Source organism: Tasmannia lanceolata, unplaced genomic scaffold (assembly GCF_043159265.1).
Source record: "Tasmannia lanceolata isolate RefF3 unplaced genomic scaffold, GAP_Taslan_0.1 ptg000044l, whole genome shotgun sequence".
NCBI classification, from domain to species: Eukaryota; Viridiplantae; Streptophyta; class Magnoliopsida; order Canellales; family Winteraceae; genus Tasmannia; species Tasmannia lanceolata.
The window spans coordinates 24,101,696-24,129,636 of record NW_027518721.1 but is presented as its reverse complement, the minus strand read 5'-3'; the positions used below and the strand labels follow the sequence as shown (position 1 = coordinate 24,129,636).

Here is a 27,941-nt window from a genome sequence, read left to right as displayed (position 1 = left end):
ATAAGATATTGAAAGAAGATCGACATGAATTTTGTCTTAAATTGAGTAGTATAGGGTATCTTGCTAATTTTAGAAAATGAATTTCTCAAGAAGAACTCAGCTTCCAAAGCGAGTTTTCAGGGAAGCCAGTTTCCCATCCAACTAAGAAGTTTCTAGCAACTATGGCTTGGATTACCGGAATAAAGAATCGATACCAACGACCTAATCCGATTCTGCATGATTCTGACATTTGGTTCAAATAAATGAACAGAATAAATGGGCAGAATTGAACTTAGAGCGGAATAGATAGGAGGGTTTATGGCGCTATCTGTTTCCTGCCCAAGAGGTGGTATTGGAATTTAGCATAATTAGATTACGGGTGTCGATTCTGATTCCCGATTCCAGCAATCCAAATGCACCAAGTGTGTTTTAAGGATTTCTTCAATGGAAAACAATGACAATCATATGATGTATCAACAGCTAGCATTGCTGTTTTTTTGTTCATGGCCCATCAATTGAATGGTCAAAGGCCAATTAAACATAAGAAACAGTAATACACCCAGTTTTAGGGTATATTTCTAAAACCAGCAGGGTTTTCTAATATAGAAAAGGTATCATTTTAGTCGCTGACCGTTGTGTTCAAGTGAGTGGGTCATAAAAAAACAAAACAGAAGAAAACAACAAAAAAAATCAAATCAAGAAGAGAAAATGGAAAAGAAAAAACAGCTAAGAAAATGCAGAAACAAACCGTACACCTTTAGGACTCTATTTAATTCCTCTTAATTTTTTCAGTTCTTTTCAGTTTATGGGTTTTGTTAACTTACCAAGTTCTTCAAAAGTTTAAGCTGTTGGAGAAGGCAGTATTTAATCTTTTATACTTTAACACTCCTCACCTGTGGCCCCCCTTTTTTAGGGTTGGCCTACACGTGTCACATGTGGCTCCTCTTTTGAGTTTTGCCATTGCATGTGGATTTTGCTACTAAGGAGGTTTGAACCCAGGCATTTGCTCTGATACCATGTTAACTTACTAACTTCTCCAAAAGCGCTTTTGGAGAAAGGCGTTATTTATATTTTGTACTTTAACAGGTTTCGTAAACAAAAAAGAGACAAGTGTCATAAAGAGCAATAGAACATCAGCTCTGGTACAGAGTCAGAATGAGAGCAGGCTCATGTCGCAGCCCTTAGTTAGTTTTTTCATGCAAAGAAGATTCCACAGCCAAAAAACCCTCTTTCATAGCATAATTACATCTCTCTCTCTCTCCCTCCCTCTCTCTCTCTCTCTCGGAATGGTTACTTTCATATCTCCTTCTACATCTTATTGGGGTTTAGTTGGTGGAGATTTTAAGATGATGAATGGAAGAAATAGGCTTCCTCATTTTACTGCATCACAATGGGAGGAGTTGGGACATCAAGCTCTCATCTTCTAATACATGATGTGTGAAATGACTGTTCCTCCTGAACTTGTGTACCAAATTAGGAGTAACTTGGAACCTCAACAGCCACTTCACCATTTCTTTGACGAATGCCCGCCGAACAGAGAGCCAACGATGCCTTTGGAGGAAGAACCATCAAATGACACCTTATTCTCCAGGAACCAGCTCTCCATTTCCACTCCAAAGCTACCTTCAAAAGCAGTTCCTAGACACTAAATTAAATAGACCCAAGAAAGAGAAATGAAGTGAATCCAATCAGAAAAGAGGTGAAAGTGGATTGGGTTCTGTCGTCTGATCCAAAATACCCATCTTGACAATTCAATCATCTGCACAATTAAATTAAATACAGTAAGGAGAGGAGAAAATATAAGTGAGAGCCAATAACAAAACAACATAACTGAAATTGTTTAGAATATGTTGAAGTATAAAGGATTAAATAACACCAACTCTAATAGCTTAAGCTTTTGGAGTAATTGGTTGTTTCACAGAATAGATGATGATCAAAGATAGTTGAATTACCCTTGCGATTGCTTGTTTGGTAATTGAATACAGAGGAATCCAAACGAGCCTTTGGAGTGGAAATGGAGTGCTGGGTCCTCGAGAATAAGGCACCGTTTGATGGTTCTTCCTCCAAATGCATCGTTGGCTCTCTGTTCAGCGGGCATTCGTCAAAGAAATAGCAAAGTGGCTGTTGAGGTTCCAAGCTACTCTTGATTTGGTACACAAGTACAGGAGGAACAGTCATTTCACACATCATGTATTTGAAGATGAGAGCTTGATGTCCCAATTCCTCCCATTGTGATGCAGTAAAATGAGGAAGCCTATTTCTTCCATTCATCATCTTAAAATCTCCACCAACAAAACCCCAATAAGATGTAGAAGGAGATATGAAAGTAACCATTGAGAGAGAGAGATATATATATATATATATATATATATATGAAAGAAAAGGCAACTATATCTGTTTTGCTAATGGGGCAATCTTACCTTGTTTTTCATTTTTCAATTTGTTGTTGATAGCATCTTTGTCACCCCACGGACCAGAGTCCCTATGAGAGCGTCGTGCACCCATGACCTACCCACAAGGGTATGCAAGGCTATATAGTTCCACATCATCACCTGTATTATAAAACAGATACACAAAATAAACTAAAAGTACTTTATTCAAATTTATACCGGCCAAAAGTCTTTTCCCATCCATCATAAATGATCCAGGTGGATTGTGGCCAAGAGTGGCCCAATCGGATGTACTACATTCAACGCGAAAAGTGCAACATGGGTCCCACATGTCTTTTTGCCCATTGGAGGATGTGGCATGTTTTGGCATGATGGAGAGGTGACATGGCAAGTGACATGGCAAGTAGTAATTCAATTCAGCTTGGATGGACTCTCCAACCAGTTCGGTTGGCCGGGATGAGATGCAAAACATTAATGTGAGATAAACAATATCTCACATGGAAGGCTTAGCAAAGAAGGAAGCAAAAGGAAGCAAAGAGAACGTTTCCTATAGTAGAGACTCCAAAAGAGACATGTATAGCTTTTAAGCTTTATCTTATCTCAAGTGATAAGAAGAGAATAGTTATTGATAGAGTAAAATTAGGAGTTAGCTTTCCTACTTTTAAAAGAATATCTAAGTACATATGTAAAAAGGGGGACTCCAGGTCAAAAAAAGTTAATAAAAAAGAGACAGAAGGAGTCGACCTGCTACTTCCCAAAAGAATTACTAATATTCTTTTTCCTTCTATTGTTTTGCTGTTGCTCATTTTGTACTGTGATTGTTTTGATGTGAATCTAGTCCGTAGAAATTTATGGATCAAGTGGCATCAAAGTCATTAGACTTTACAACACCCAAACATAGTTTTGGATCAAGTGGTATCAGGGCTCCGGTTCCGCCATCGTCTTGGGACTGCAAACAATTGTAAAAATCATGTTTCATGCCAACAAGCACACGAAGAAGGAAGCTTAGTATCTGTAACCATTGAGCAAAGAGGTACGGTGGAAGATCATGGAGTCGATCAGATAATTTTACAGATCAAGAGTCAAATGGATACCATCATCTCGATGATGGCACAACTAATGTCTGCCAAGGAGACATGGACCTCGCAGCCGAATCCTAACCCGCCAACCATGTAAAATAGGTGGAGGGTGATAGTGGCCATGAGGGGGTAAAAGGAGACATAGTGTAGTATGCATCCGACTCCAGAGAGAGCATTCCGGTTTAGCCCTTCAAGCTAGAGGCAAGAATTTACTTATCGATGTACGATGGCAAAGTCGATGCAGAGACACTCGACGATTGGATCGACCGGCTCGAGACGTATTTCTTTATCGACCAGTATTCAGATACTCAAAAGGTAAATTTTGCTAACCTGAAGCTCACTAGTCACGCTCTCATATTGTGGAATTCTTATACGAGGAGTAAGGGATTAGAGATAGTGATCTGGCAGTAGTTCTAGACAATGATTTGAAAGCAGTTTTACCCACTCAGATACAAGAAAGAGCGATGGGTATGATGGCAATACCTAAGACAACGGTTCGAGCAAACAGTGCAAGAGTACACCACAAAGTTTCACAAACAAGCCATAATGCTTGGGACCTCCCTAAAGGAGTGAGAAATCTTTATGAAATATGAAGGAGGATTGCATGAGTACATTATGGAAGAGTTAAATCTCTTTCACATCGCCAATGTTGAGGAGGCAAGCATCAAAGCCATGGCGATCGAGAAACGAGATCGGAGACCCAAGAAGAAAGATGATCAGGCAAGAGACAAATCCAAGTATGATCCAAAACCGAGCAAGTATATCAACCCAGTTCGTAAGGCGTGGTGTAATCATAACAAATGGCTAGTACACACAAACGAGGAGTGTTGGATATTACACCCTGAGCTATGCCCGATGAGATCCCAAAACACAAACACGGAGGAAGAATCTAAGGCTACCCTTCATCCCGTCCAAGCCAAGGAACTCCAAGACATGACTGCCGTTGGTGAGAAACTGACACTCATGACCAAATTTGATGAAGCACCTTCAGTTCAAGACGAACGTGAGGAGCTTTTCAATGTTCGGATCCAAGTAAAGCAAAACTTGGCGGGGGTTATCATCGATCCAGGAATCCAAAAGAATCTGATCATAGAAGGACTAATCACCAAGATGGGTTTGACGAACACTCCACATCCACGGACCTATCCACTTGGATGGATTCAAAAAGATGTGGAAAGGAAGATCACACATCAATGTACGTTCAAGTTCGCTATCAGTGAGCGAAACGTGGACGAGGTCACATGCGAGGTTGTATCATTGGATGTCTGCCAAGTGATCCTTGGTAGCCCGTATTTGTGGGATAGAGATGTGGTTTTCTACAGAAGGGAGAAAAAGTACCGATTCATGAAAGATGGGAAGGACTATACCATTAAGGCGAATCAACTGATAGAAGGTGCCAAATCTATCATCTCTGCCACTCAGGCCAAACAATTGGTGAATGCCAGCGGTAAATTTGTGATGCTCATGATAGGGACAAAGAACAATTCATAAATGACGGACACGCCAAAGATTGGACCCATCCGACCAAAAGGGGGTCCTAAGCAGAAAAGGTAGAGACGCACTCGGAAGGCTCGTCAGTCAAGACGAGGCAAAATCCGTGAACTAGCCGTGAAAAATTCCAAGATGGGCCGGATTGAGCATTATTCAATTAGAAGGGGCAGACTCAGGCCAAACCAGCCTGAGTGGACATGTAAAGGTGGGGTGCAAAATCCCTCCCCCATCTTGATTGTTGATTTTGCAGGAGCAAAATTCCCCAAAGGGGTCGTGGCCATGAGTGGGCCCAATAGGAGGTACCACATGCAAAGGAAAAAGTGCAACATGGGTCCCACGTGTCCTTTTGGCCATTGGAGGATGTGGCATGTTTTGTCATGATGGAGAGATGACATGGCAAGTTAGCAAGTAGTATTTTAATTTGGATGGACTCTCCGACCAGTTCGGTTGGGATGAGATGCAAAGCATTAATGGGAGATAAACATTATCTCACATGGAAGGCGTAGCAAAGAAGGAAGCAAGGAAAAAGGTCTCCAATAGTAGAGACTCCAAAGAAGACACGTATAGCTTTTAGGCTTTATCTTATCTCAAGTGTTAAGAAGAGAATAATAGTTACTGATAGAGTAGAATTAGGAGTTAGCTTTTTCTACTGTTAAAAGAATATCTAAGTAAATAAGTAAAAGGGGGACTTCAGTTCAAAAAAAGTTAATAAAAAAGAGATAGAAGGAGATGACCTGCTACTTCCCAAAAGAATTACCACTATTCTTTTTCCTTCTATAGTTTTGGTGTTGCTTATTTTGTACTTAACGTACTGTGATTGTTGACGTGAATCTAGTCCGTAGAAATTTACAGATCAAGTGACATCGAAGTCACTAGACTTTACAACATCCAAACATTGTTTTGGATTAATAAATAATTCTAATTATCTAGTTCCAACTATAAATGAAATAACTAATAACTTGTTCAAGTTGAAATCTCTATTAATAAATTGTTCAAGCTAAAAATTCCAAGCAATGAATCTAATTTAATCCTCTATCTGTGCCATGCTCGCCCCAATACCGTGTTATTTACCTTGATCTATTCCTTGTTATCTGAAAAACACACACACACACACACACACACACATATATATATTTATTGGATTGAGTGAACACCCAGCATGTAACCAATTCTCTATAATAGGTGGATCAAAGCATGCAAGTAAAACATGATTATAACATGATATAAAACTAGACATTTCCAGTATAAACAAATCCCAAAATATTTATCATGGAAAGATAAATAGAACTAGTTTTCTAAAGGGCAAGTTAATAGGCACCAAAACATATGTCAACCAATTGTATCACTCAAGGCTTCACTACGACCAGTGCCACAACACCACTAAACAATTGTTGATAGGTCTAACATGGTCACGGGAAGTGCCACATCCCCAATTGGCTTGTAATGAGGCTCAAGGAACCACAAGAACTATCCCAAGATTGCACAATTCGACCGCTTCTACATGACCACGTACCAGTGTCCAGTCCCACTGGTAGGTAATGATACCAAAGATACCACGACAACTTTCTCAAACACTTAGCTAGCCTAATAATATGCATGGTCAACCACGACCCAAAGGCCAAATCAATTCTATAGAACCAATGGTATATTCAAGTATAACCAAAGCAACAACTTTCCCACATAGAAACATGAACACATGCTTGATTCAATTTTCATAAAACAATATGCCAAGAAATATGATTCCTTTTTAAAACATGTTCTCATGAATACATATAAAAAACAACAATGAATGTAATCATGAAAACACAACAACATGAGATATAAAACATCATTATTTCAAAAACCCTGGTATAGAGATAAGGTACTTAGCAAAAAAATTTCAATTATCCTTCTATACTACGCGAGATCCACAAAACTGTATCGATCCAACACCTATCAAAGTTATTAATATTAAATCAGTATTTAATATGCCTTATAGGGTCAATAAGTACAAAAAATAACCCTTAAAATCGCCCCGGGAATCGAATCCCCCAAAACGGCCAGAAGCTCTCACGATTAACCGATTTCATAAACCCTGGTATAGAAATAAGGTACTTACAAAAAAAATTCGATTAATCTTCTCTAATACGCGAGATCCACAAAACTATGCCGATCCAACATCTATCAAACTTATTAATATTAAATCAATATTTAATATGCCTTATAGGGTCAATCAAAATAAAAAATAACCCTAAAAATCGCCCGAGGAATCGAATCCCCCAAAACGACTAGAAGCTCTCACGGTTGATTTGGAAAACCTTAATTTTCTTCCCCAAACTTTAATTTTCTTTCATGATAAACCATCTTATAACCCCTATATCTAATACTAATGATATTCTTTAATCGAGATGACCCTTGGACGATCTTTCATGAAAATCTTTGTAATCAAAGATCCCCACAAATCAAGAAAATCGTTGAAAATCCATCCTAATCGAATCTAACCATGAAAGAAGGATCAATCATCTTGATGTTGCAGACTTTTATAGATCTTTAATAAATCTACCAACAAAAGTTGTTATTAATTATCAAAATGAAAATCTTACCTTAAAAACTAGACTTTCTTTGCTAGAAATCTGCTTCCACAGCCTTCTCTCCTCCCTTTAGGGTTTTTTCTACATATATCTCTCTACGGTTTTCTCTGGAGAAGAAGTGATGGATTCGGTGCCCTAAAGTGTATTTATACTTAAAAATCTAGTTTTTAGTGATTTTTACAAACTTACCCCTAAAATATTCTAATTTTCCAATTTTGCCCAAATAGGGCTAATGGACGAAAACACCCCTAGGAGTTGGGTGTTTCAATCTTGGAAATTGTAAAAGCATTTAACAGTAGCTTAAACACTGTAAAAGAAGGTGAAATTGTCCCATTATAAAAACATGATCGTGTCGAAGAGCAACAACAGGAATTTAACATGGAACTTCCCTTCCCTTGTTTGGCTTGGATATCATAGGGAGGGGACAAAGGTGACACATCACCAGACATGCAATTAGCCAAGAGACTGCTCTATTGGCAACCAAACAAGGGATTTCTCTAATGTGGTTCCTAAATGCCAAGCAAAACCCCTAAACATCCTGGCTTTTGTGCAACCAAACACACAAGGTTTGATTGATGAAGAGTATACATAATTAGATAAATGTATTCTTAACAATATTTGGCTAGACTTGTGATTGTTTGTATGATCAATGGATCAGATCACATATGTGATTTATAGGCAGTCCCAAAAAGTGTATGTTAGATTGGAGCCAAACAACTACCGTCATTCTAGCACCTCTCCTAGACATCCAATAGGGTAGAAAGAAAGGACAGGACCTATAGTGCATCGATTCCTCTGTTTAGAAATTATGTGCATGCATAGAAGGTGTGATTGAAAGCTTCATCAACTAGACCGGATTATTGGCCATATAAAATTCGCAAACAATTTCAAAATCCAGAAATATAATTTTTGATCATATAGTATTAGCGTCATGATGTGACAACACCTTTGATAACCGTGGTATGGATTCAATGCCCATGCAACATCGACAATCAGAAGAGCCTAGACAAATAGAGAGCTAAGGTTTTTGAAGGCAGACTAACTCGATGAAGCATCAGACCGTGGAGACAAATGCATGGTAACGTAGCTATAGTATCAAACTTAGAAACCATCTACCTCTCAGGACCATTGCAGATAAGCCATTTGAGATTGAGAAGAAGGACCTAGCCTACCAGCGAGAGCATTGTGGATGATGACCTATGTTAGATCTATTGGGGCAGCGGGTAGAGTATAGACGATATATTCCCAACCCAGTCTGATTTCACATGTGCTAAAATTCCCAACAAGGGGAGCCACGATCCAGGTCATCTCAGAGATATGTGGACCCATATCATGGCGTCTTACATGTAAGATAATATTTCACATGAATGAAGTAAGCATGAAAAGAATGATAAGGTGATATGTCTCTCTTCTATTTTATTGGAAAGAGTTTCCCTTTGAAGAAAAATATCTCCAAGAGAAAATACCTCTACGAAAGGAGAGAGAATTAGTAGTAAACTTATTCTTTTTGCAATTCCGCAATTATATATATATATATATATATATATATATATATATATATATATATATATATATATAGTGAGTACACAATTTGCAATTTTCAATAAGTATGAAACCTACTATGTATAGTAAGTGTGGAATTGAATGAAACCTGTACTATTATATATAGGGAGCATGCATATCAATCAAAGGAAAAAAATGAAAAAAGAAGAAGAAAGAATTGAAGAAGGCACTCGGAAACACATATCTTGAGGATTTGAAGAAGAAGTAGAAGAAGAAGAAGATCTCATTTGTTTGAAAAAGAGAAATCATTTATAGGGTTATAGAATTGTAAGTACCATTCGTTTTCAGTTTTGTTTCTTTTTCTCTTCTATAAATGATAAACAGAGGAAGTAATTCTTTTATTTTATATTTTTAGGAATCGAATGATAGATTTGTGAGTAGGGGTTATTTGCACACTCTAATATATTTGGTGTTGATTCCTCCCTATTTAGATAGTACATGCATGCATATAAGGTGTGATTGAAAGTCTTGTCGGCAAAATCGGACATATAAATTTTGCAAAACAATTTTAAAATCCAAAAATGTAATTTTGGATCACCAAGCTTCACGTCTGTGGCCTTAAGGTCCTAGATTTTCGATTTGACACTCAGGATGTGTTTGGAAACTATGAAATTTTTTCCTATTGCAAGCATTTTCACCAAAAGTTTGGAAAGGAAAAATATTTCACATCCTACCCATTGGGGCTGTTCTAGATGTGAATTGAATACTGATAGCCTATCCAAAGATAAAATACACTTGGGCTTGCTATCCCCATTGAGAACAACCCAATAAAAATAGCAAACATAGCACATCTAAATAAGGATACTTCTAACATTACTAAAGAAAATTTACTACAAAACTTCTCTCATTTCTAAGGAACAAGGAAACATGAAAAAGTAAACAACAAGTGGCTTCCAAGACCTACTCAACTCAACTCAACTCAACAAAGCCTTTGTCCCAAACTAGTTGGGGTCGGCTAAATGAATCCTTTAGAAAAAATTCATGAAGAGGAATCTACCCGGCTCTAATCCTGGCTTCCAAGACCTACTACCATTGAAAAATCTTCCTCAGTCCTCATTCCATTTTCTCCACTTTTGTGGCTAATTTCGCTAGGCTCGAAGAATTGAGATAGTCCCTGACGCTATGGAAGGCAATGCCTGGAATGAAAAGCCCTGAGATTCTATAAAGCCAAGAAGGCCAAGTCTCTGTGAAGTCTTTCCCGTTGCGAATCCATAGGAATGGGTCTGTGATCAGGTCTAACCAAGCATTGAAAAACTTGTCAGGAATGTACAGAAGACCAAAGTAGTTCTTATTGGGCATGTCTTTCAGTACCTGTTGCATAGAAACAAATGTAAATCCAAGGAAGTCAAATAGTGAACATACGATAGTACAATAAAAGCTAATGGTTGTTTATTAATAGGTTTTTAACTAACCTTGAAAGGAATGTGGCCCAGAGTGAACCTCAATTTTATTTTTTATAGGGACATACAAGGTGGGGCTGGCATCAATTGAGGAGAAGATGAGAGAGCATCTCTTAAGATGGTTTGGGCATATCCAACGCAGGCCTAGGATGCTCCAGTGAGAAGAAGTGACTCGCGCCAAGTTGATGGAGTAAAAAGAGGTAGGAGTAGACCAAAAACAAATTGGGTAGAAACAGTGAAGAAAGACTTAATGGCTAGGAACTGTGGATCCTGGATAGTTAGGGGGGGGGGGGCACCGAGTGCAGCGTGCTCTCCCCGCTACCTCCCCACACTCGGTGGTGTGTATTTTACTCGCTATGTTGTTTTGGTTGTCCCTTTTTTGTTTTCTTTGGTCAGGGAGTGTTTGTAAATGTCCGCGTTTCTTACGAACTTGGGATAAAGATCCGAATTTCACAGAAAAGAAATTCTCAGAGTCGCCACGTAGGTTAGGGCCTAGGACCCGTGACTGCCTTTCTTATGAACTAGGGATAATGATCCGAATTTCATAAGAAGGGCAGTGACAAAAGTTACCGTCTAGGTCAGGGCCTAGAACATGTAATTAACTCTGTTTTTAGAAATGGTCTGGACAGAAATCTTGGTAAGAGATATAGTTACATTCGGGGAAGGTATTAGGCAACCCTCATGCCCAGGTAAACCAAGTCTCTTGACCTGACTTGGCGGTTTTGGGAAAACTTACTATAAATTAGTTTCAAACCTTTATCATGATTTAGCTTATTCTCTAATTGGATTTTAAACGGAAGGAAAGGGTGAAAATAAAGAATTTAGGTCTTTCGGTTGTTTATTGAACACATAAAACAAAGTAAAGGGCATTCTTTGATTATATCTTCGGCGAAGGATAATGCTCACAAGATTGAAAGTACCCCTAGATCTACTTCTTAGGCGTAAGCCCTCTTTGAACAACAATGCTAAAATGATTGAAATAGACTTCCCCACGGATTCCAGACATGGGGAGGGGGGTCGAGGCCCATATTTCCTCGTTGTTGCTTACAAATGCCGAGAAGAATGGCCCATCTTTAATCATGTTGTTGGTTGCGTATAAATAACTAGATTTATGGAAATGGCATCCTTTTTATAAAGAAAGAGAAAAGAAGGGGATTTATGTTAAGGGTTTGGGGCCAGAGGATCCCCAAACCCTATAACTACCCATTCCTGAATTTTATAAACTGTGGACCCCGATCCGAGACGGGGCGGGGGGACGTGCCCCCACGCGAGTCTCAGGATCATCCACGTGAAGGAGAGCTCCGCCAAGGAACTCTCGAAAGAGTGCCCCTCACAGCATGAGCGGCGATGTGAAGTGAGATACCTCTCGATTCGGGGACTAGCCCGGATTCGAGACGCACCTTAAACGAAGAAAGAGTCGCCATCCAAGGAAGTAGGCCCTGGATCCCATGCTGTGCTCTGTCGCAACAGATAACCAGAGATATATAAAAGGTCCGTGCCTGATGACGAATGGGGAAGGGGTTAGGCGCCCCCAATTCGCCAAAGTGCGAGCACCTGGTCTCTTATGCCATTTATTATTAATTTTGAAGAATTTTGGGCGAAAATCACGCGAAATGGGAACGAAGATCTCCGAGATAACGTCTATCTAATCATGCATGTCTCGGAGATGAATAAGAAGCACAAAAAAGAAATGAAAGATGTCACCTAAGAATAGCTAGATTATGAGTGCCATGCCTAATTGGTGTCTAAGTTCTGGTGGGCACACACACGCATGCTACATCTAAAGGTATAGGATCTGTACATGAAAGTAAGAAAATACAGCAAAACATACAGCACAACCAATGACTCGACACGACACACCCTAAACTCTAAGGTGATAATTGACTCGGACCAAGATGGCCATCCATCTTAGCTGCACTACGTATCCCGGCCTCGGGAAGAATCAGAGCCAACGTAGTTCGGCGACCTATGCTAAACTACAATGCCTAACCCTCTAGAACCGCTATCCTAGACTCGATTAACTAGACCCGACTAGTTTTTAAAGCTTCTTGCGACATTACTTAAGTTCAAGTGAATGGTGATTTTTAGGACTCCCTGTATGCCCTAACTAATGCCAGTGAACCCTACACCCTATGTGTGACTAGGTTGTGCGTCCTAAGGAAAACTATGGGCTCTCTAAGCGCGTTCTAGTCTAGCCATCGGCTCAACTAAGTGTCTAACCGACCACAACCTGAGGCCTCCTAACTCTAGGGACACTCACACGACCAGACATGACAAATCCACAAGATCAGGACAGACTCCTAACTCTAAGACACCCAAAAAGTCTAGGACTGACTCCTAACTCTATGGGAGGATCTTTTGAAACCGATTTGCAATGTCATTTTGAAGAAATTTTGTAGTTTTGGAAGGTTTTGAAGTTGTGAAAATTGTGAAAGTTGTGAGAAATATTTACAAAGATGGTGATTTAAAAAAAAAGGTGAAAGGGTGACTGGACTCAGGATGCCAGCAGCACGCCTGAGCTGCCTACGTACCCCTCAGCTAGGGATCAAGCCATCCGTAGTTCGGAACAGATTTTCCTAACTACACTCTAATGACTCGGGATTTTTGAGATTTTTGATGTTTAGATGTTTTTGATGTTTTTTTGACACAAGAGGACGGAATCCTATCATCACAAGGGGAGGACAGACTCCTGATATCCCGCAAAGGTTGGACAGCATCCTATGCTTTGCGGGGGGGGGATGAACAGAATAACAACTCTGCAAGGGTTGGACATCATCCTATACCTTGCAGGAGCGGATAAAAATTTACGCGACTTGATGAGAGGATGGACAGAATCCTAACCCCTATGATGATAGGACAGACTCCTGAAAGACTGAAGGACTGACTCCTACGCTGAAAACGGACTCTGGAAGATGGAAAGGCGGAATCCCAAACTTTATGAAGGGATAGGACAGAATCCTAAACTCTACAAGGGTAGGACAGGCTCCTAAACCCTAGGACGGTAGGACAGACCTCTAAACTCTCTACGACTGACTCTATAGAGAAAGGAATCCCTTAACCTGCGAAGACTCTAAAAACGAAAGAAAACTCTAGAAGACGAAACCCAAGCATCAACACAAACCCCAAAAGAATGAGTGAAAAGGGAAGGGCAGGCTCCGAGATTCCTACGATTCAATTAGAAGTACACAAAGAAAGCCCAATTAGCAGGGAGAAGAAAAATGGTCTTAGGGCCTCACCACACAACCGGCTAGTCAGACAAAATGACCAAGAATTACCGATGCCCTGAGTGAATATATCAATATTGGCCAAGAGCATCTGAAGGGAAGAATACCCCATAGGCCAACTGGATGGCCGAATCTATTGGGAATCACAAGCCTGATATCATTAACAGGTGGCAAGGGTAATCAAAAGTAATACAACTAAATTCGATTTGTAAGCACAGAGGTATCCAAAAAAACAAGTTAGAATTGCAGAGTGCATTAAAAAACCCAGACCAACTTGCGAGGACCGAGCAGTCCCAAATTAGTTTGTAATCAAAGTATAATACAACTGAAGTTTATTTGCAAACCCCAATCATAGCCCATTCCATCTGCAATTTCAGGGCATTCAAATACATATATCAAAGCCACAACTAAAGAGGACCGACGATCACAATCATTACCCGATGCTCAGGGCCAAACTAGATGCAATAGACACCATTCAATCGAAAGAAACGAAGCAAGGATAAACATCTAGTGCGATCAATATTAGCAATAAATGGAAATGTTACCCGAGCTGTTAGAGGAGGAGGAATGACATACCTGAAGATCGCTACGAACCCAGGTCTGATGGCGGGATGCCAAAACGGGATGATCGGTGGAAATGGGTGCGATTGGCGGACGGGCAGAGGCCGGCTGGAGGAGACGAAGTTGGGGGTCGAGCTCCCCCTCCTCTCTCTCTCTCTCTCTCTCTCTCTCTCTCTCTTTTTCTTTTCCTTTCGCGACAGATATCGCAAAATCCGAGAGGGAGGTGCGGAGAAGACTTGGAAAAAAAAAGGGTTTGGAGAGCTCCCTCTCTCTCTCTCTTTCTTTCTCTCTCTTTCTCTCTCTCTTTCTCTCTCTTTCTCTCTCTCTCTTTCTTTCTCTCTCTCTTTTTTTTTTATTTTGTCGCCAACAACAGAGAGGGAGGTGCGGCGGCTGTGGGGGAGGTAGAAGAAATTTGGGTTTTTGAAATGGGTTGGGGAAAAGGGCAGAGGGTGGCCGGTGGTGACGGCGGCCGATGGGGATGAGGGAGGAGAGGAGGGCCGGTGGGTCGGATTCTTGGGTTTGGGGTTTTTTTTTAAAAAATAAAGAAAATAAAAATGGTGGTGGTGGTGCCGAGGGTGGTGGAAGAGAAGAAACGGGGAGGGTTGCGGTGGTGGCTGATGGAGACAAAGGGGGGAGGCACGGCCGGAGTGGGTCTTCTTCTTCTTCTTCCTTTTTTTTTTTCTCCTCTGTTTCTCGGTTTTTTTTTTTGGGTTTTGGGTAAAAGAGGGGGTGGCGGTGGAGAAGCTTGGTGGGGGTGGTGGTTTAATGGAGGTTGGGCATGGTGGAGGATTTTCGAAGGGTTTGGGTGGCTATTGGTGGTGTGGGTGGTGGCGGTTGTCGGTTTTTTTTCCGAAATGGGTTTGGGTTGTTGGTTTTTCGAAAATGGGTTTCGGGTTTTGTGAGGGATGTAATGGAGGTTAGGGGTTGGAGAAGGAGAAGAAGGTGGAGGGTTAGGGAAGAAAGTGGGTGGCTGTGGAGGAGGCTCGGCTGGAGGTGGAAGAAGATGGGCTACTGTTTTTTTTTTGTTTTTTGTTTAAATGGGTTTTGGTGGTGGCTCGGGTTTGCAGAGGTGGAGGTGGCTAGAATCGGTGGGCGGCTGGAGGTGGAGAGGAGCCGGAGTAGGGAGGAGGTGGAGGGTGGCCGGAGTAGGGAGGAGACAGAAGAAGGTGGGTGCCGACGGTAGGCTTGCCGGATTCCGGCAAGCTTACCGGAGAAGATGGTGTTGGCTGTGGTTTTTTTTGTTTTTTTAGGTGTTGAGAAGAGGGTAAGAAGAGGAAGGTGGGGGCCGACGGTAGGCTTGCCGGATTCCGGCAAGCTTGCCGGAGAAGATGGTGTTGGCTGCCCCCTTCTTTTTTTTAAAAAAAATTGGTTTTGCTGATGGAGGCTAGGTGGAGGAGATGGAATGGCCGGTGGAGGAGGGTTCGATGGTGGCTGGTTGTGGTGGGTTCGGGCAGAATGGGTTTTGGGGAAGAGGCTAGGTGGTGGCTGTGGCTTCTTCTCCCTCTCTCTGTTTTATTTTTTTTTTTTTTTTTGGAATGAGGCCTCCCCTTCTCTAAACCCTAGTTCGATGATATATAGGGGGAAATGGTGAATTTTCTCCCCCCCCCCCCATCCTCCATGGGCAACCACCACCTAATGTATTTTAACTACTATTTTCTTCGATAGGGGGGGCTTGGGTCGATTTATGAAGCTCGGGTTGGGATTTTCAACTTGAAATCTATTCCATTCATTTTCCGCGAAACCTTGGCCTGACCCGATCCAATCTATAGACTTAAGCGCAAAATATCAACACCAACAATTCAGGGTTCAAATAAAGGGGTACCAATATCAGAGGTGGAGGTTACTTCGGGAATTTTACCAATCCTGGGGACATGAGTGGGGATCAGGGCTTCAAATTAAAGGGGATTTCTTGGGTTACGAACATCGATCAAAGGGCTTGGTAACAACAGTATTTTTCAGATTTTTCGGGTTTATTTCGCACTTCGAGACCTTATTCAACCTCGGGATTTTATTCGAATATGCGGGTTTAGGGCCTTGTCAAAATGGGGTGTCTACATAAACGAAATACAAAAAGATGCTAAATATACCTAGCAAAGGAATAGTATGGCCTCCGGGATTTCGACAGAGTGTCCAGCGTAGTCAAGCTCGTAGTAGAGTGAGTTTTCGGGATTTCGGTAGAGTGTCAGCGTCCTTAAGCTTGTAGTAGAGGGGTGTCGCCCTGAATCCTCATAATTTCGGCAGAATGCCGACGCCCTAGGTTTATAAGGAATTTCAGGAGAAATTGGGTGCAGTGCCAATTTCTAGCAAAATTAGGGAAGTTTCTCTGGTATTTCTCTCTCTGGAAACTTTGAAAGAAACTAACTTCGAAGAAAAGTAGAAAACTAAAAACAAAAACCTAGAAGATCTGATCATAATCCAAATTGATTCTGATCTTTTTTAAATTGAAAACCCCCCTATATATAGATTTTCTTAGGGGAAATCGTATCGCAGCCTGCGATTTTGCGCCGACACAACGTCAAGTCGGCAATCAAAATCCTAGGTTGCGATTCCCAAATCGCAACCTGCGACTTGGGAAAATCACAGGGGTTTATTTTAATATAAAAACTAGGTTTTTGGTTCTCGGGAGTGATTTTTGGTTCTCGATAGGGGTTCTCGGTTTTCTAGAGTGATTATCGGTTTCCAAGAGAGATTCTCGGTCTCCGAACAGTAGTTTCTTTATTCCAAAAGTTAGTTTTTGGTATAGTGCTGTGTAAATACGGGCTTTTTGGTGATGCCGTAAAAGGCGGGTGCCGTGCAAGGACAGGCTTTAGTTTAAACAACTTTTTTGAAACAGAAATTCATTTTAATGATTTATTTTTGCTCTGAAAACTAGAGAGAGAGAGAGAAAGAGAGTAGAGAAGCTCCGGAACTCATCATAGGAAACGTCCTCGTGACAACCTATCTTTAGGACGACCTTGACAAAATGTGTAACGCCCCAGCCCCACACCGTGTATATATTGTACGGTTCTGGGCCGTAGCCCTCCCCGATTTTGTTTTCCAGCAGCACTAACCGTGCCCGACCAACTCTGCGGAGCCCTCCCCTTGGAGATGCTGAAAACGCGTCTACATAGGGAGAGGAGAAATCCACATATATAGCCTAGTATCTTTTCCTCCCTTTCTGATGTGGGATCTCACAATCCACCCCCCTTAGGGCCCATCGTCCTCACTGGCACACCGTACTGGACGGGAGGTCCCGCTCTGATACCATTATGTCACGCCCCGGCCCCACACCGTGTAGATATTGTCCGGTTCTGGGTCGCATCCCTCCCCGGTTTGTTTTCCAGCAGCACTAACAGTGCCCGACCCACTATGCGGGGCCCGACCCTTGGAGATGCTAAAAACGCGTCTACATAGGGAGAGGAGAAATCCACATATATAGCCCAGTAACTTTTCCTCCCTTTCCGATGTGGGATCTCACAAAATGGGGTGTCTATAGGAACATAATAGAGAACATGACCTTGGATAGGAGAGAATAGAAGAAAATGATAAATGTAGACAAACCCAACTAGTGTCAGGCTTAGACTTAGTCAATTTGAGCCGGGTAGATTCTTTCACCTTCTTCATGAAAATTTTCTAAAGGATCCATTAGCCGACCCCAACTAGTTCGGGACAAAGGCTTAGTTGAGTTGAGTTGAGTATAGGGACACACAAGCGAAGGACAAGCCTATTAGCCACGAAATTAAAAAAAGGGGAAAACAAAACCTTAGCAAAGCGCTAAAGATGATCGCAGCAAGAGGTAACTTAAATAATAGGTTGGATGGTGATGGAAGTGTGTAAAAAAAATTAAAATAAAGAAAAAGTACAAGTACTGATGGGGTGTCTAGGGCTGACTAGTTAGTATAGTTAGGAAGACACTCCTTGTTTCTTGTTTGGTAGCTTTTAGGGCTTTCAATGCTACATTGGCAACCAAGCACTATAAAGTTGAAGAAAGGTATTTTTTTTGTTTGCTTGGAAATTGCCTGAGGATGCCTTGCTTGTGGCATCCAAACAGAGCCTAAGAACCCCACACACTGTTACGGTCTTGAGTGGGGGTCCTATTTAGGTATGGGACTAGGTGGGACCCATACCGGTATGGTACAGGTTTAAAAGGCTTAGCCTAACTCGTTCCATCAGCTATGAAGCTTCTGGCATATTGGTTAGGCAGGCCCATATTCAGGATTGTAACACACGCACAACACACACGCGCGCACACACACACACGCACGAAGTGTAGGTAAATTCACTTACCTCAGCTTTAAATCAGCAGCTGAAGTAGATGCAATCTCCAAAGTGCTTGAATGGGCAGATAGTGCCGAGTGGATGATCCAAGGGAACTCTGGGGACTATGTCATGCTTATACACCACCCTACAGTATCTCTTGTACTTGGAATTCCGCAGTTTCTCCATGTAATTACGAAAATCTTCATCTCCAACTCTAGGTTCTCCAACAGTAACAACACCCCACAAGCTATCTAAGATGGCATTTTGCTCATTATATGCAAGAATAAAAGGGTAAAGAGAAGCTAATGCACCACCTAAGCTGTGCCCTGCTATTATAATCCTAACATCCTTGTGTTATTCTATCACTGCCTTGAGTGTCTCTCTTATGGAATAATACGCCAATGGCTTAGTTCCTTCGTAATCCTTTTGCCACCCTTTTTGGAATTCCTTCTCGTTTTGAAGGCCCAAAGCTTTCAAGAAACCCAAATGTATTTTTACCTTGTTTCCCATGGAGAGACAAGAAAATTCAATGTATGTTCCCCAATTAGCCTTTTCGCTGGTGCCACGGAAGGTAACGACGATCACTCAGGCATTCACGGGCCTATCACAGAAGACAAATGCGTGGGTAGTGTATTGTTTGTGGAATTCTACAAGATACAAAAGTGCTTGTTAGTAATTGAAAGATCTTACTGTCTCGAGTTGGGGTGTGACGAGATGCCGGATAGCAGAAGCTTTAAAACAATTTGATGTAAAAGTTAGGAATATGGGAAGGTTAGGCTGAATTAAAGATAATGGTTTAAGGGTTAAGGGTATTAAGAATTAAATCAAGAGGTTGTGAAATTAGGAAGGTTGTATTGCTGTTGGGTTTTTTAGGGTTGCGTTTTAATCTACTAAACTAATGGTATATGGGCGTGGCTGAGAAGAGCTTGGAGGCTAGAAACCAAGGTCGTTGAAAGGGCTGTGGTGATTGGTTATTAGTGCGTGGCTTGTGCAGTTAAAGAAGGGGAAGTCTGGGAACAAAGAGGTTTGTTGGGTTTAAAGGGACTATTAATAGTTTAACTTAAGAGGGTTCTGTGGCTGGAATATCTTGAAAGATATATAAGGAATGGGTAATGGTTCGGATCGACAAAGGACTGATGGTGAGGCTATGGTATATATGTTGGGCATCGGATAGAAGACCCAAGTTGCACCCCAAATTACCCTAGACTGGATATCCACCATAATCCCCTTCCCATCAGACTATTCGAATCCCTAAGGTTTTCTTCATGAATTTTGACTATTTGTTCTTTTTCTTCTTCTACTTCTTTTCTCACTTCTAACCATTCATTTACAAATTGAAGGCCTTAGAATCATAGAATGTGGAGAGTTTCCGTTGACGGCAAAACCCCACCGCCAATAACATCCACCGATCTACCACCGGTGAACACACGGACATGGAAATACCTAAGATCTTGCACTACAAGATGGAGACAATTATGCCAACAAACCACAACCACCAAAGGGAGCAAATCACAAGCAACCACAAGAAGACAAGAATATACGTGGTTCACCACAATGGGCTACTCTACGGACTAGGCAACACTCAATCCACTATTTAGAACCAAAATAGTACAATGTTACCACCACCGGTAAAATCCACCGATAAAACCCTTCTCTCCAACCATGTATCTAGCTACAAAATAACCTCCAAGACTCTACACCAAGTACATGGAAAACCCTTCTTCGAGAAGTAGTTGGAAAATCCTCCAACAAAATACTTGTGCTACAAAAGACAAAATCCAATGGAGAAGAAGATAGAAGAAGAAGAATGCACCTTGAGTAAACAAGCAGAGGAGAGAAACCCTCTTTGCTTCACCACAAAAAGCCTTACAAGAGCCGCAAGAGAAAACTCTCTTCTTGCCCTTAGTTTCTCCTCAACCTTGAATAGAAGAACCTTGTTTTTGCTTGACTACAAAAACCCTCTTAGAGCGCCCCCCCCCCAAAAGCCCTCCTAGGGCCCCCAAGAGAAAACCCTCTTGCCATGCCCTAACCTTTTCTCCTCTCCTCCCTACATTTTCTCTTCTTCTTGTATTCGTCTCTTTCATATAATAACCCTACATATAGAGAGAACATACATCCCACTTAAAAGGGCCGAGTGGGACCCACTCCAAGAATGAAATAGATCTGGTGATTTTGTATCACCAACTCAAACGAGTGAGTGCAACAAATCAAAAGTGTAGTGAAATAAAGAAAGAACACAAGAGAGCAAGAGACACAAGAGATTTACGTGGTTCGGCACTTTGGCCTACTCCACGGGCAATCCAGCAAGTAAACTTCACTATCAATGATGAGAAACTACAAACAAGGGTTAAAACCCTTGCCTCTTCAACAATGTTGAAAAGCCCACCAACACCCTCTTCTTACAACTCAAGCAAAAATCCGACTCCCTCTTTACAATGTCTTCACAAACCCAAAAACACCATAAAAGGAACCCCAATAACCTTGGATCAAAGCCCTTGCAAGAGAAGAAGAAGAAGAAACCCTTTGAGAAAGAAAAACCCCTTTCTTGTAGAGAAAAGCTATTAACCTCACTTCTTTAGAATAAGTCCCAACTAAAGATAAACCCCTCTTTAGTGGGCTTATAAACCACATTCCAAGAATGCACCCACTTAAAGAACTTAACCCAAGTGATTATTTTTTTTTTGAAAAGGAAGTTAACCCAAGTGATTTATATCAATAATCCAACAGTTTCTGGTATGGCCTATTCATAGCAAGGCCTAGGGGCCTACCTGATTTATGGTTTGGATCGTCGAACAAGTGGCCCCACCTAAGGTGTCAAAGGGTGGATGGCAACTCAAAATAACTCACTTTATTGAAACTGTTGATCTTGTAGAAGAATACCTTGAGACAACCCACTTGGTTTTGAGCCCATGTGAAAAGGGCATGTTATGCTTAAGATAATAGACTACAAATCAAAGGCTTAGCTTTTCTTGGAAGAACAGTAAACAAGATTAGTAAACAATTTTTGATTGATGAATGGTATAGAGTCATCAGATAAAGGTATTCACAGCATCCCCAAAAATTGTCTGTTAGATAGGAGCCAAACAGTTACTGTCATTCAAGCATCTTATACGGCCACTATATGTATCCCATAAGGTTGACAGAAAGATTGAGCAGAATTAGGCTGGAAAGAGAGAGGTAAAAACGAAAGAAAGGACATAACCCATCTGTTATCTGACAAAAAGTGAGTACAGAGTATTAGACAGCTTTCAAGAGTTGTTCCATAGATTTCGTTCTTTTTTGACAGAAAGATTAAACGTTTCCTAAACAGTTACTGCTAGACATGTCATTTCACCGTCCTGTCTTCACGGTGAAAAAGGGGCAGAAATATGCAGAATGGTGTCATCGGTAACTCTGGCTGACTTTTTCTTCTATAAAGTGCGGGTTCTATTAGTTAACTTAAGAGCAGTCTTCCCCCGCGCCGCGCCCCCCCACCCCCCTGCCAACACACACACACACACACACACACACATTTCTGAAAGTGAATTCTTTGTATGATGATCTAAACCAACCGTTCTTAGATAGGCCTCTGTCTCTCACTTTTCTGAAATTGAGTTTTTCATATGATGATCTAAAGTCTAAACCATTCATACATAGGCCTCACTATCTCTCAATATATACATTTATGAAAGTTTTACATATGATGTAAATGTTTATTTTCAAAAACAAAAAGAGGTGGGGGTCAATTCGTGGTTCCCCTCGCACATAATTGGTGGGGACAAATATCACCTAAGGAAAGCGACAATAAGCATTGAAGCATGTCATCTTTCAATTTCCATCGTCTCCACCGTCAATTTTCTCCAACACTAAACCCTTCACAGTCTCTCTCTCTCTCTCCCCCTCCCCACGTACAATGTCAGTAGGATCAAGGACGCTCTGATAAATGCTCTAATTCAAAATGGAGAGTGACCCAAATGACTCAGGAAGTAGGATCCGAAATCACCCCAAAAAAAGATCCAACCAATACGGGATCTGAACAGATCGTAACCAATCGAAGTGTATCCATACACCCGTATTACTATCTTATGGTGGAGATGGGGCCCACTACATCATTCCTTACAAGTGTGTCTTAATGAAGTGCCCTACTTTTGTACAAAGTTTTGTCCATGCTATGAACTGTTCAATCTCACAACTTCATCAAGTCCCAAGGTGGAGCCTACGATTTATTTCATCGATTGTCTTGTAACTCTAGGGTTTACATTTTTAGTAAAAGACCCATGTACTGCTTTGATAATTTTACCTTGAATAACCCCTTGGGATTGGTTACCGTGCATGTAAATGTTCATTTTTTGGCCCTTTCCTAAAAAATGATGGCCATATGATGATCTCAATCCAACAAATGAATGTTTTAGATCATCCATTGATTTAGGCCCGATGTACATTTTGCTTGTACGGCCTTGCAACTTTTTCCGTAAAATATAGACCTATTATTGTTGTTAATAATCCATTTCCATGCAATTGAAACTGTCACATCGGAAAAATGAGAGGATGTGGATCAGCGTTTAAGGGTTTGGGCATCCTCCCCTTTACGCTAGCTTTTAAGGGTGAGTTCTACTTTGAGTCCCTACATAATCAATTAGGATCACCGATATGGACGAACAATTAGGATCACCGATATGGACGGCCCAGTGCACGAGGCTCCCACCATTGCGGGGTCTGGGGAGGGCTAGATGTACGCAGCCTTACCCCTACTTTGTAGAGAGGCTATTATAATATTACATACTTGGTAACATTCCGAGTCGCTCCCAATGAGTCAACAGAGAACAAGACTAAGCATGAAAGTAGCTGATGCACTTCACACACCTAACCAAAAATAGGAAAATTTGAAATGAAATAGAGGGATGTGGGCAGAAGAAGAGATGAGTGGAGGGAGGCCTGTAGAGAAGAAAGTCATGTAGTGAGTGCATGTGTGTGTGACAGAGTGACACTGGAAAACTACACTTCTCTCATAACACCTTCTACCCTTTGGAGTAGGAAGATATAATTGCTACACAACAACAATCAATTCCACCTTCTTTTGTAATTTTGTTCACCTCGTACTTCCCTATTGTCACTCATTAGAGAAGAAAAAAGGGAAAGAAAAGATAATCCCTGGATACCAAATTTGGTAACCTGCCCTAATATTCATCATAACCTGGTTGGGTCCAATATGGTTGGCTACTGCTCAAAATATATATTGCCTGCTCATTAAACTCTCCATCTTTCCCTCTAAAACAAATTTTAGGCATATTTCCAAGTTTACGTGTAGGCTCCGTCCCTTTTTGGCGTAGCCGGAAGCACCTTTTTGGCGTAGCCGGAAGCACAAAGAACGAGTTGGGGGTTGATTGCCGTCGGATCGAATAAACCTTCGAATCCACGAAGGGTTGTCCATTGAATCCACAAAGAATGGAAAATATTACAAGTCTCTAAGAGAGATTGTAAAATAGTTTTATTTACCCAAAACAAGAGTGAACGTGCAACAGCCCTTGCACTTAGGCTTATATTAAAAAAGAAAAAGAAAACCCAACTTCTTCTTCAATTAATCTAGACCATTGATTTAACATAACTTCTATTACTAACTCTCTAACACGACTCAAACCCAACCAAAATAGAAGGCAAGTGAGGGGTTTCCTTCTCTTGATTGCCATAAGCTTAAATTCCTCCTCAACATAGGAAGTCCAATCACATAACAAAAATAATATTTAACAAAAATAACTTTACTTGCTAAAGATGCAGCAACGTTTCCTTTCCTCATACACAAAAGAAGACATGGGCAAATTTCCAAATTTGATTGCCTTGGAGCCCATGCCACTTTTGACTTAAAAATGGACGCAAATTTTGTTTTATTTCATAAAAATGAACATAAAACAAATTTTACATCCATTTTTTTGTCAAAAGAAACGGAGCCCTAAGGAAAATTAGAGAATTGCTTCAGTAGGGCGCAACCTCATTGTCATAAAATGTGACATCAAGACATAGTGGTTACTCTTGAATGATTTGGACCTCCCAGCTGATGGGTCTTGCTTTGAATCTTCTATGACCCAACAAGTAATAACTTGTGTTTATTATTTATTTTTTGCGTTCTTTTTTTAACATGGACAGCCTAAAATTGCAGAGTCAACATTTCACATTCAGGGCATGTTTGGTGACCATGAAAAAAATTCTATGGAATGTTAGGGTGGTGCTCTTAAATTATTTTTGGCAGCGCTTTGTCCCGCATTCCTCAGGCAAGACTTCGTGTTTTGATATTTGCACTCCAAACTTAATTAGGAATCTTAGGTCTTTAATAGATAACAAATAGTTTCGAAATTTGTGATATGTTTGAAATCTTTTGAACAAAAATGGTGACATTATTCCTCCTATGATCAAGAGTTTTAATCTTTGAGAGGTGTCATGATCAAAGTGATTCAATTAATCTTTTCCAAAAATGGGTATCTTTTGTTACAATCGAACCTTTTTGGGAGAAGGTAAGCTGGGGTTTGCGGGGACCCCTACCAGTTTATTAAGCAAAACGAAAGATGATGCATTTAAGTATGATAACCATCGTCGCTATCCTTGAGATATATTAGATAGGGTATAACAAAGGACTTGAATGATCCAAAAATACTAGTGACCTATTAGCAAACCGCTGGTGAAGTAACAGATTTCAAGCTCATTTGGATCCCAAAGGAGCCAGATAAGCCCCTAGAAGTCAATCTTGTCCGCAAGAGGTGGTATTATGATTCAGCATAATTAGAGTAGGTGTGTTGATTCCGATTCTTGATTCTAGCAATCCAAATGCACCATGTGTGTTTTAAGGATGTCTTCAATGGAAAACAATGACAATCATATGATGTATCAACAGCTAGCATTGCTGTTTTTTTGTTCATGGCCCATCAATTGAATGGTCTAAAGACCAATTGGACACATGAAACAGTGAATAGACCAAGGTTGCTAGAGCGAGAATCAAAAGCGGGAATTGAAACGGGAATCGAAAGCGGGAATCGAAGGCTCCTAGGGAAGAATCCTGCTCAAGGTTGCCAGAGCGGGAATCGAAGGCTCCCAGGGAAGAATCCTGCTTCCTTGGGATAGACCAAGTTTTAGTGTATATGTCTAAAACCAGCATGGTTCTTATAATATAGAAAGTGTATTATTTTAGTCGTTCCCAGATCAAAAAGAGGCTTTGTAGTTTAATGCTAAGACCCTACTCACTTTCGGATGCTCACAGAAACCGGCCTGAACTGTTGTGTTCAAGTGACTGGGGCATCAAAAAGCGAAAAAAATAAAAATACAGAAGAAAACAAAAAAAAAAAAAAAGGGAAATGATATCTGCACAAACATGTTTTAGGGGCCGTTCGGAAGCACGAATTATAGAATTCAAGTTTTTAGTTTGAAAACAATGTAAAAGAGGGTTCATGATCTGGCTGTTGTATGCTGTACTAGCAGTGCTTCTTGGATTTTAAGTAAGAGAACCAGGTTTTAGAAACCGAGGTTTTTTTTTTTTTTTTTTGAAATGGCAAATATTATAAAAGAATCAGAAGGGACACCCGAAAGGGAATTCCTGAAGTTACAGAACAAAAAATAAAAAACTAATTACACAATGAATAGAACATCAAATAGGAAATTGATCAGACCAATTCATCGAGTTGCATACCAGCCCTCTTCTAGCCAACACATCCTCCTTCTTGTTAGCAGACCTTCTAACATGGATCAACTCAATATCTGATTCCGCCAGTATATCTTCCATTTCGTCAAAAAGATCCAAAAACCTCCAAGGCGGAGCCACCCCACCCCTCAGCCACCAGATAACATTAAACGAGTCCCCTTTAACAATTACACTCTTCAGATGGTCCCTACTCACCTTTTTTATGCCATTGAAAGCCGCTTGAACTTCCGCCTCCGTAGTGTCAGTCACACCTAAAGGGCCCCAAAAAGTCCAAAGAACCTTGCCGGCATCATCACGACATAAACCTTCCACCCCGGCTGGACCAAGATTCCCAAAGCAAGCACCATCAAAGTTCATTTTTAACACTTCTTGATGCGGTGGTTCCCATCTCTGCACAACTTTATTAGCCCACTCACTACTCAAACACACCACACCCCATCCTTCCCAAAGATCAAAAGCTGAGACAAACTGGAAAGATGAATGGCATCTCGTCCAATTTATAACCAATGCAATTATCTGCATATAAAGATAATGAGGAGCTTTGGACCGCACATTTCTCTTCTTCCAAACCACCCACCAAGTAGCAAGCAAGCATACTTCCCACAAAATTTTCCCTTCTTCCAAGGCACAAAGCTCCATGGTTGCAAGAACAACTCAATAGATCTAGGGAAAATCCAGCTAATCCCAAATCTCAGAAATATGCGACCCCATATAGACCGGGTAAACGAACAATGCATAAATAGATGATCCGCAGATTCCCCATCCGCAAGACATAGGGGGCAATGATCAACAAGCCACATACCATGGTTTCTCAGAAAGTTAATGGTTTGTATCCTGTCACGACATGCGGCCCAACCAAAGATACTTACACGCGGTGGACAATGAAATTTCCACACCTTTGCTGAAAAAGAGGGAGTCGGGCAGGGCATTAGGCTTGTGTAGAAAGATCTAACAGAAAAAAACCCAGAAGAATCCGCAGTCCATATTCTCTTATCCATCCCATTTCTTTTAATGTAGCCATTATCCAAAAGCCTTCTAAGTCTAGCCGCATAATCTAACTCCCAAGCAAAGAACCTTCTTCTATAAGCCGGGCACCATTCCCAAACACCATCCCTACTAACCATACACTCACTCACCATGGCTTCTTTATTCACCGTAACCCGAAAAATTTCCCGGAACAACAACCTGAGCGAGCTATCACCACACCATAAATCATTCCAAAACTTAACCCTATCCCCTCCATAAACCCTAAATCTAATCTTCAGGTTGAGCAGGGAGGACATTTTAAAAATATCTCTCCACATCGTTAAACCCTTTTTCTTAAAATTATCAAAAGACTCCCACCCTCCAGGTTGACAACCATACTTACTACAAATAACCCTAACCCACGAATGAGATCTTTCTTCGCCAAATCTTCATAACCACTTTCCTGGCAAAGCGTGGTTAAACTCCCTAAATCTTCTAATACCCAAACCACCCACCTTGATGGGCACACAAACATCCTTCCAACTCACCAGAGAGATTCCTTTTTTGTCCTCATTACCTCCCCACAAAAATCTACGTTGGGTCATTTCAATCCTCAACGAGACACTGACAGGACACTTGAAAAGAGACATAAAATATACAGGAATATTTATTAAGATTGCCTTGATTAAAACAATCTTCCACCTCTAATACTAAATTTCTCTTCCAAGTATCCAACCTACGCCCAATCCTTTCTAAAATCGGCTCCCAAAATACCTTATTTGGTCTTCCAACCCCCAAGGGCAGACCCAAATACGA

General features: G+C 41.0%; 1 protein-coding gene across 3 annotated transcripts; it reads right to left on the bottom strand.

Annotated features, from left to right (window-relative positions):
* Positions 1–1,041: 1,041 nt before the first annotated feature.
* Positions 1,042–7,617, bottom strand: LOC143863979 (uncharacterized). Of its 3 annotated transcripts, XM_077374789.1 has the most exons (5): positions 7,522–7,617; positions 2,400–2,531; positions 1,932–2,261; positions 1,718–1,738; positions 1,042–1,602 (listed from the first exon to the last, which is right to left on the bottom strand). In XM_077374789.1, the coding sequence occupies exons 2-4, from the start codon at positions 2,482–2,484 to the stop codon at positions 1,731–1,733; spliced, it is 423 nt and encodes a 140-aa protein (XP_077230904.1). In that variant the 5' UTR covers positions 2,485–2,531; positions 7,522–7,617; the 3' UTR covers positions 1,042–1,602; positions 1,718–1,730. The 3 variants fall into 3 exon arrangements, 2 of the variants coding, with proteins under 2 accessions (XP_077230904.1, XP_077230903.1); XR_013241050.1 differs by having other exon boundaries at positions 1,042–1,738; positions 1,932–2,253; XM_077374788.1 differs by having other exon boundaries at positions 1,042–1,738.
* Between the last annotated feature and the right edge of the window lie 20,324 nt (positions 7,618–27,941).

What these genes read in the sequence shown, in the direction of transcription:
- LOC143863979 (XM_077374788.1), bottom strand. Translation starts at nt 2,484, where the DNA reads ATGGGTGCACGACGCTCTCATAGGGACTCTGGTCCGTGGGGTGACAAA. An exon ending in ATTGAAAAATGAAAAACAAG is followed by an intron (nt 2,262 to 2,399) that starts GTAAGATTGCCC and finishes TTGTTGGTGGAG; the next exon opens with ATTTTAAGATGATGAATGGA.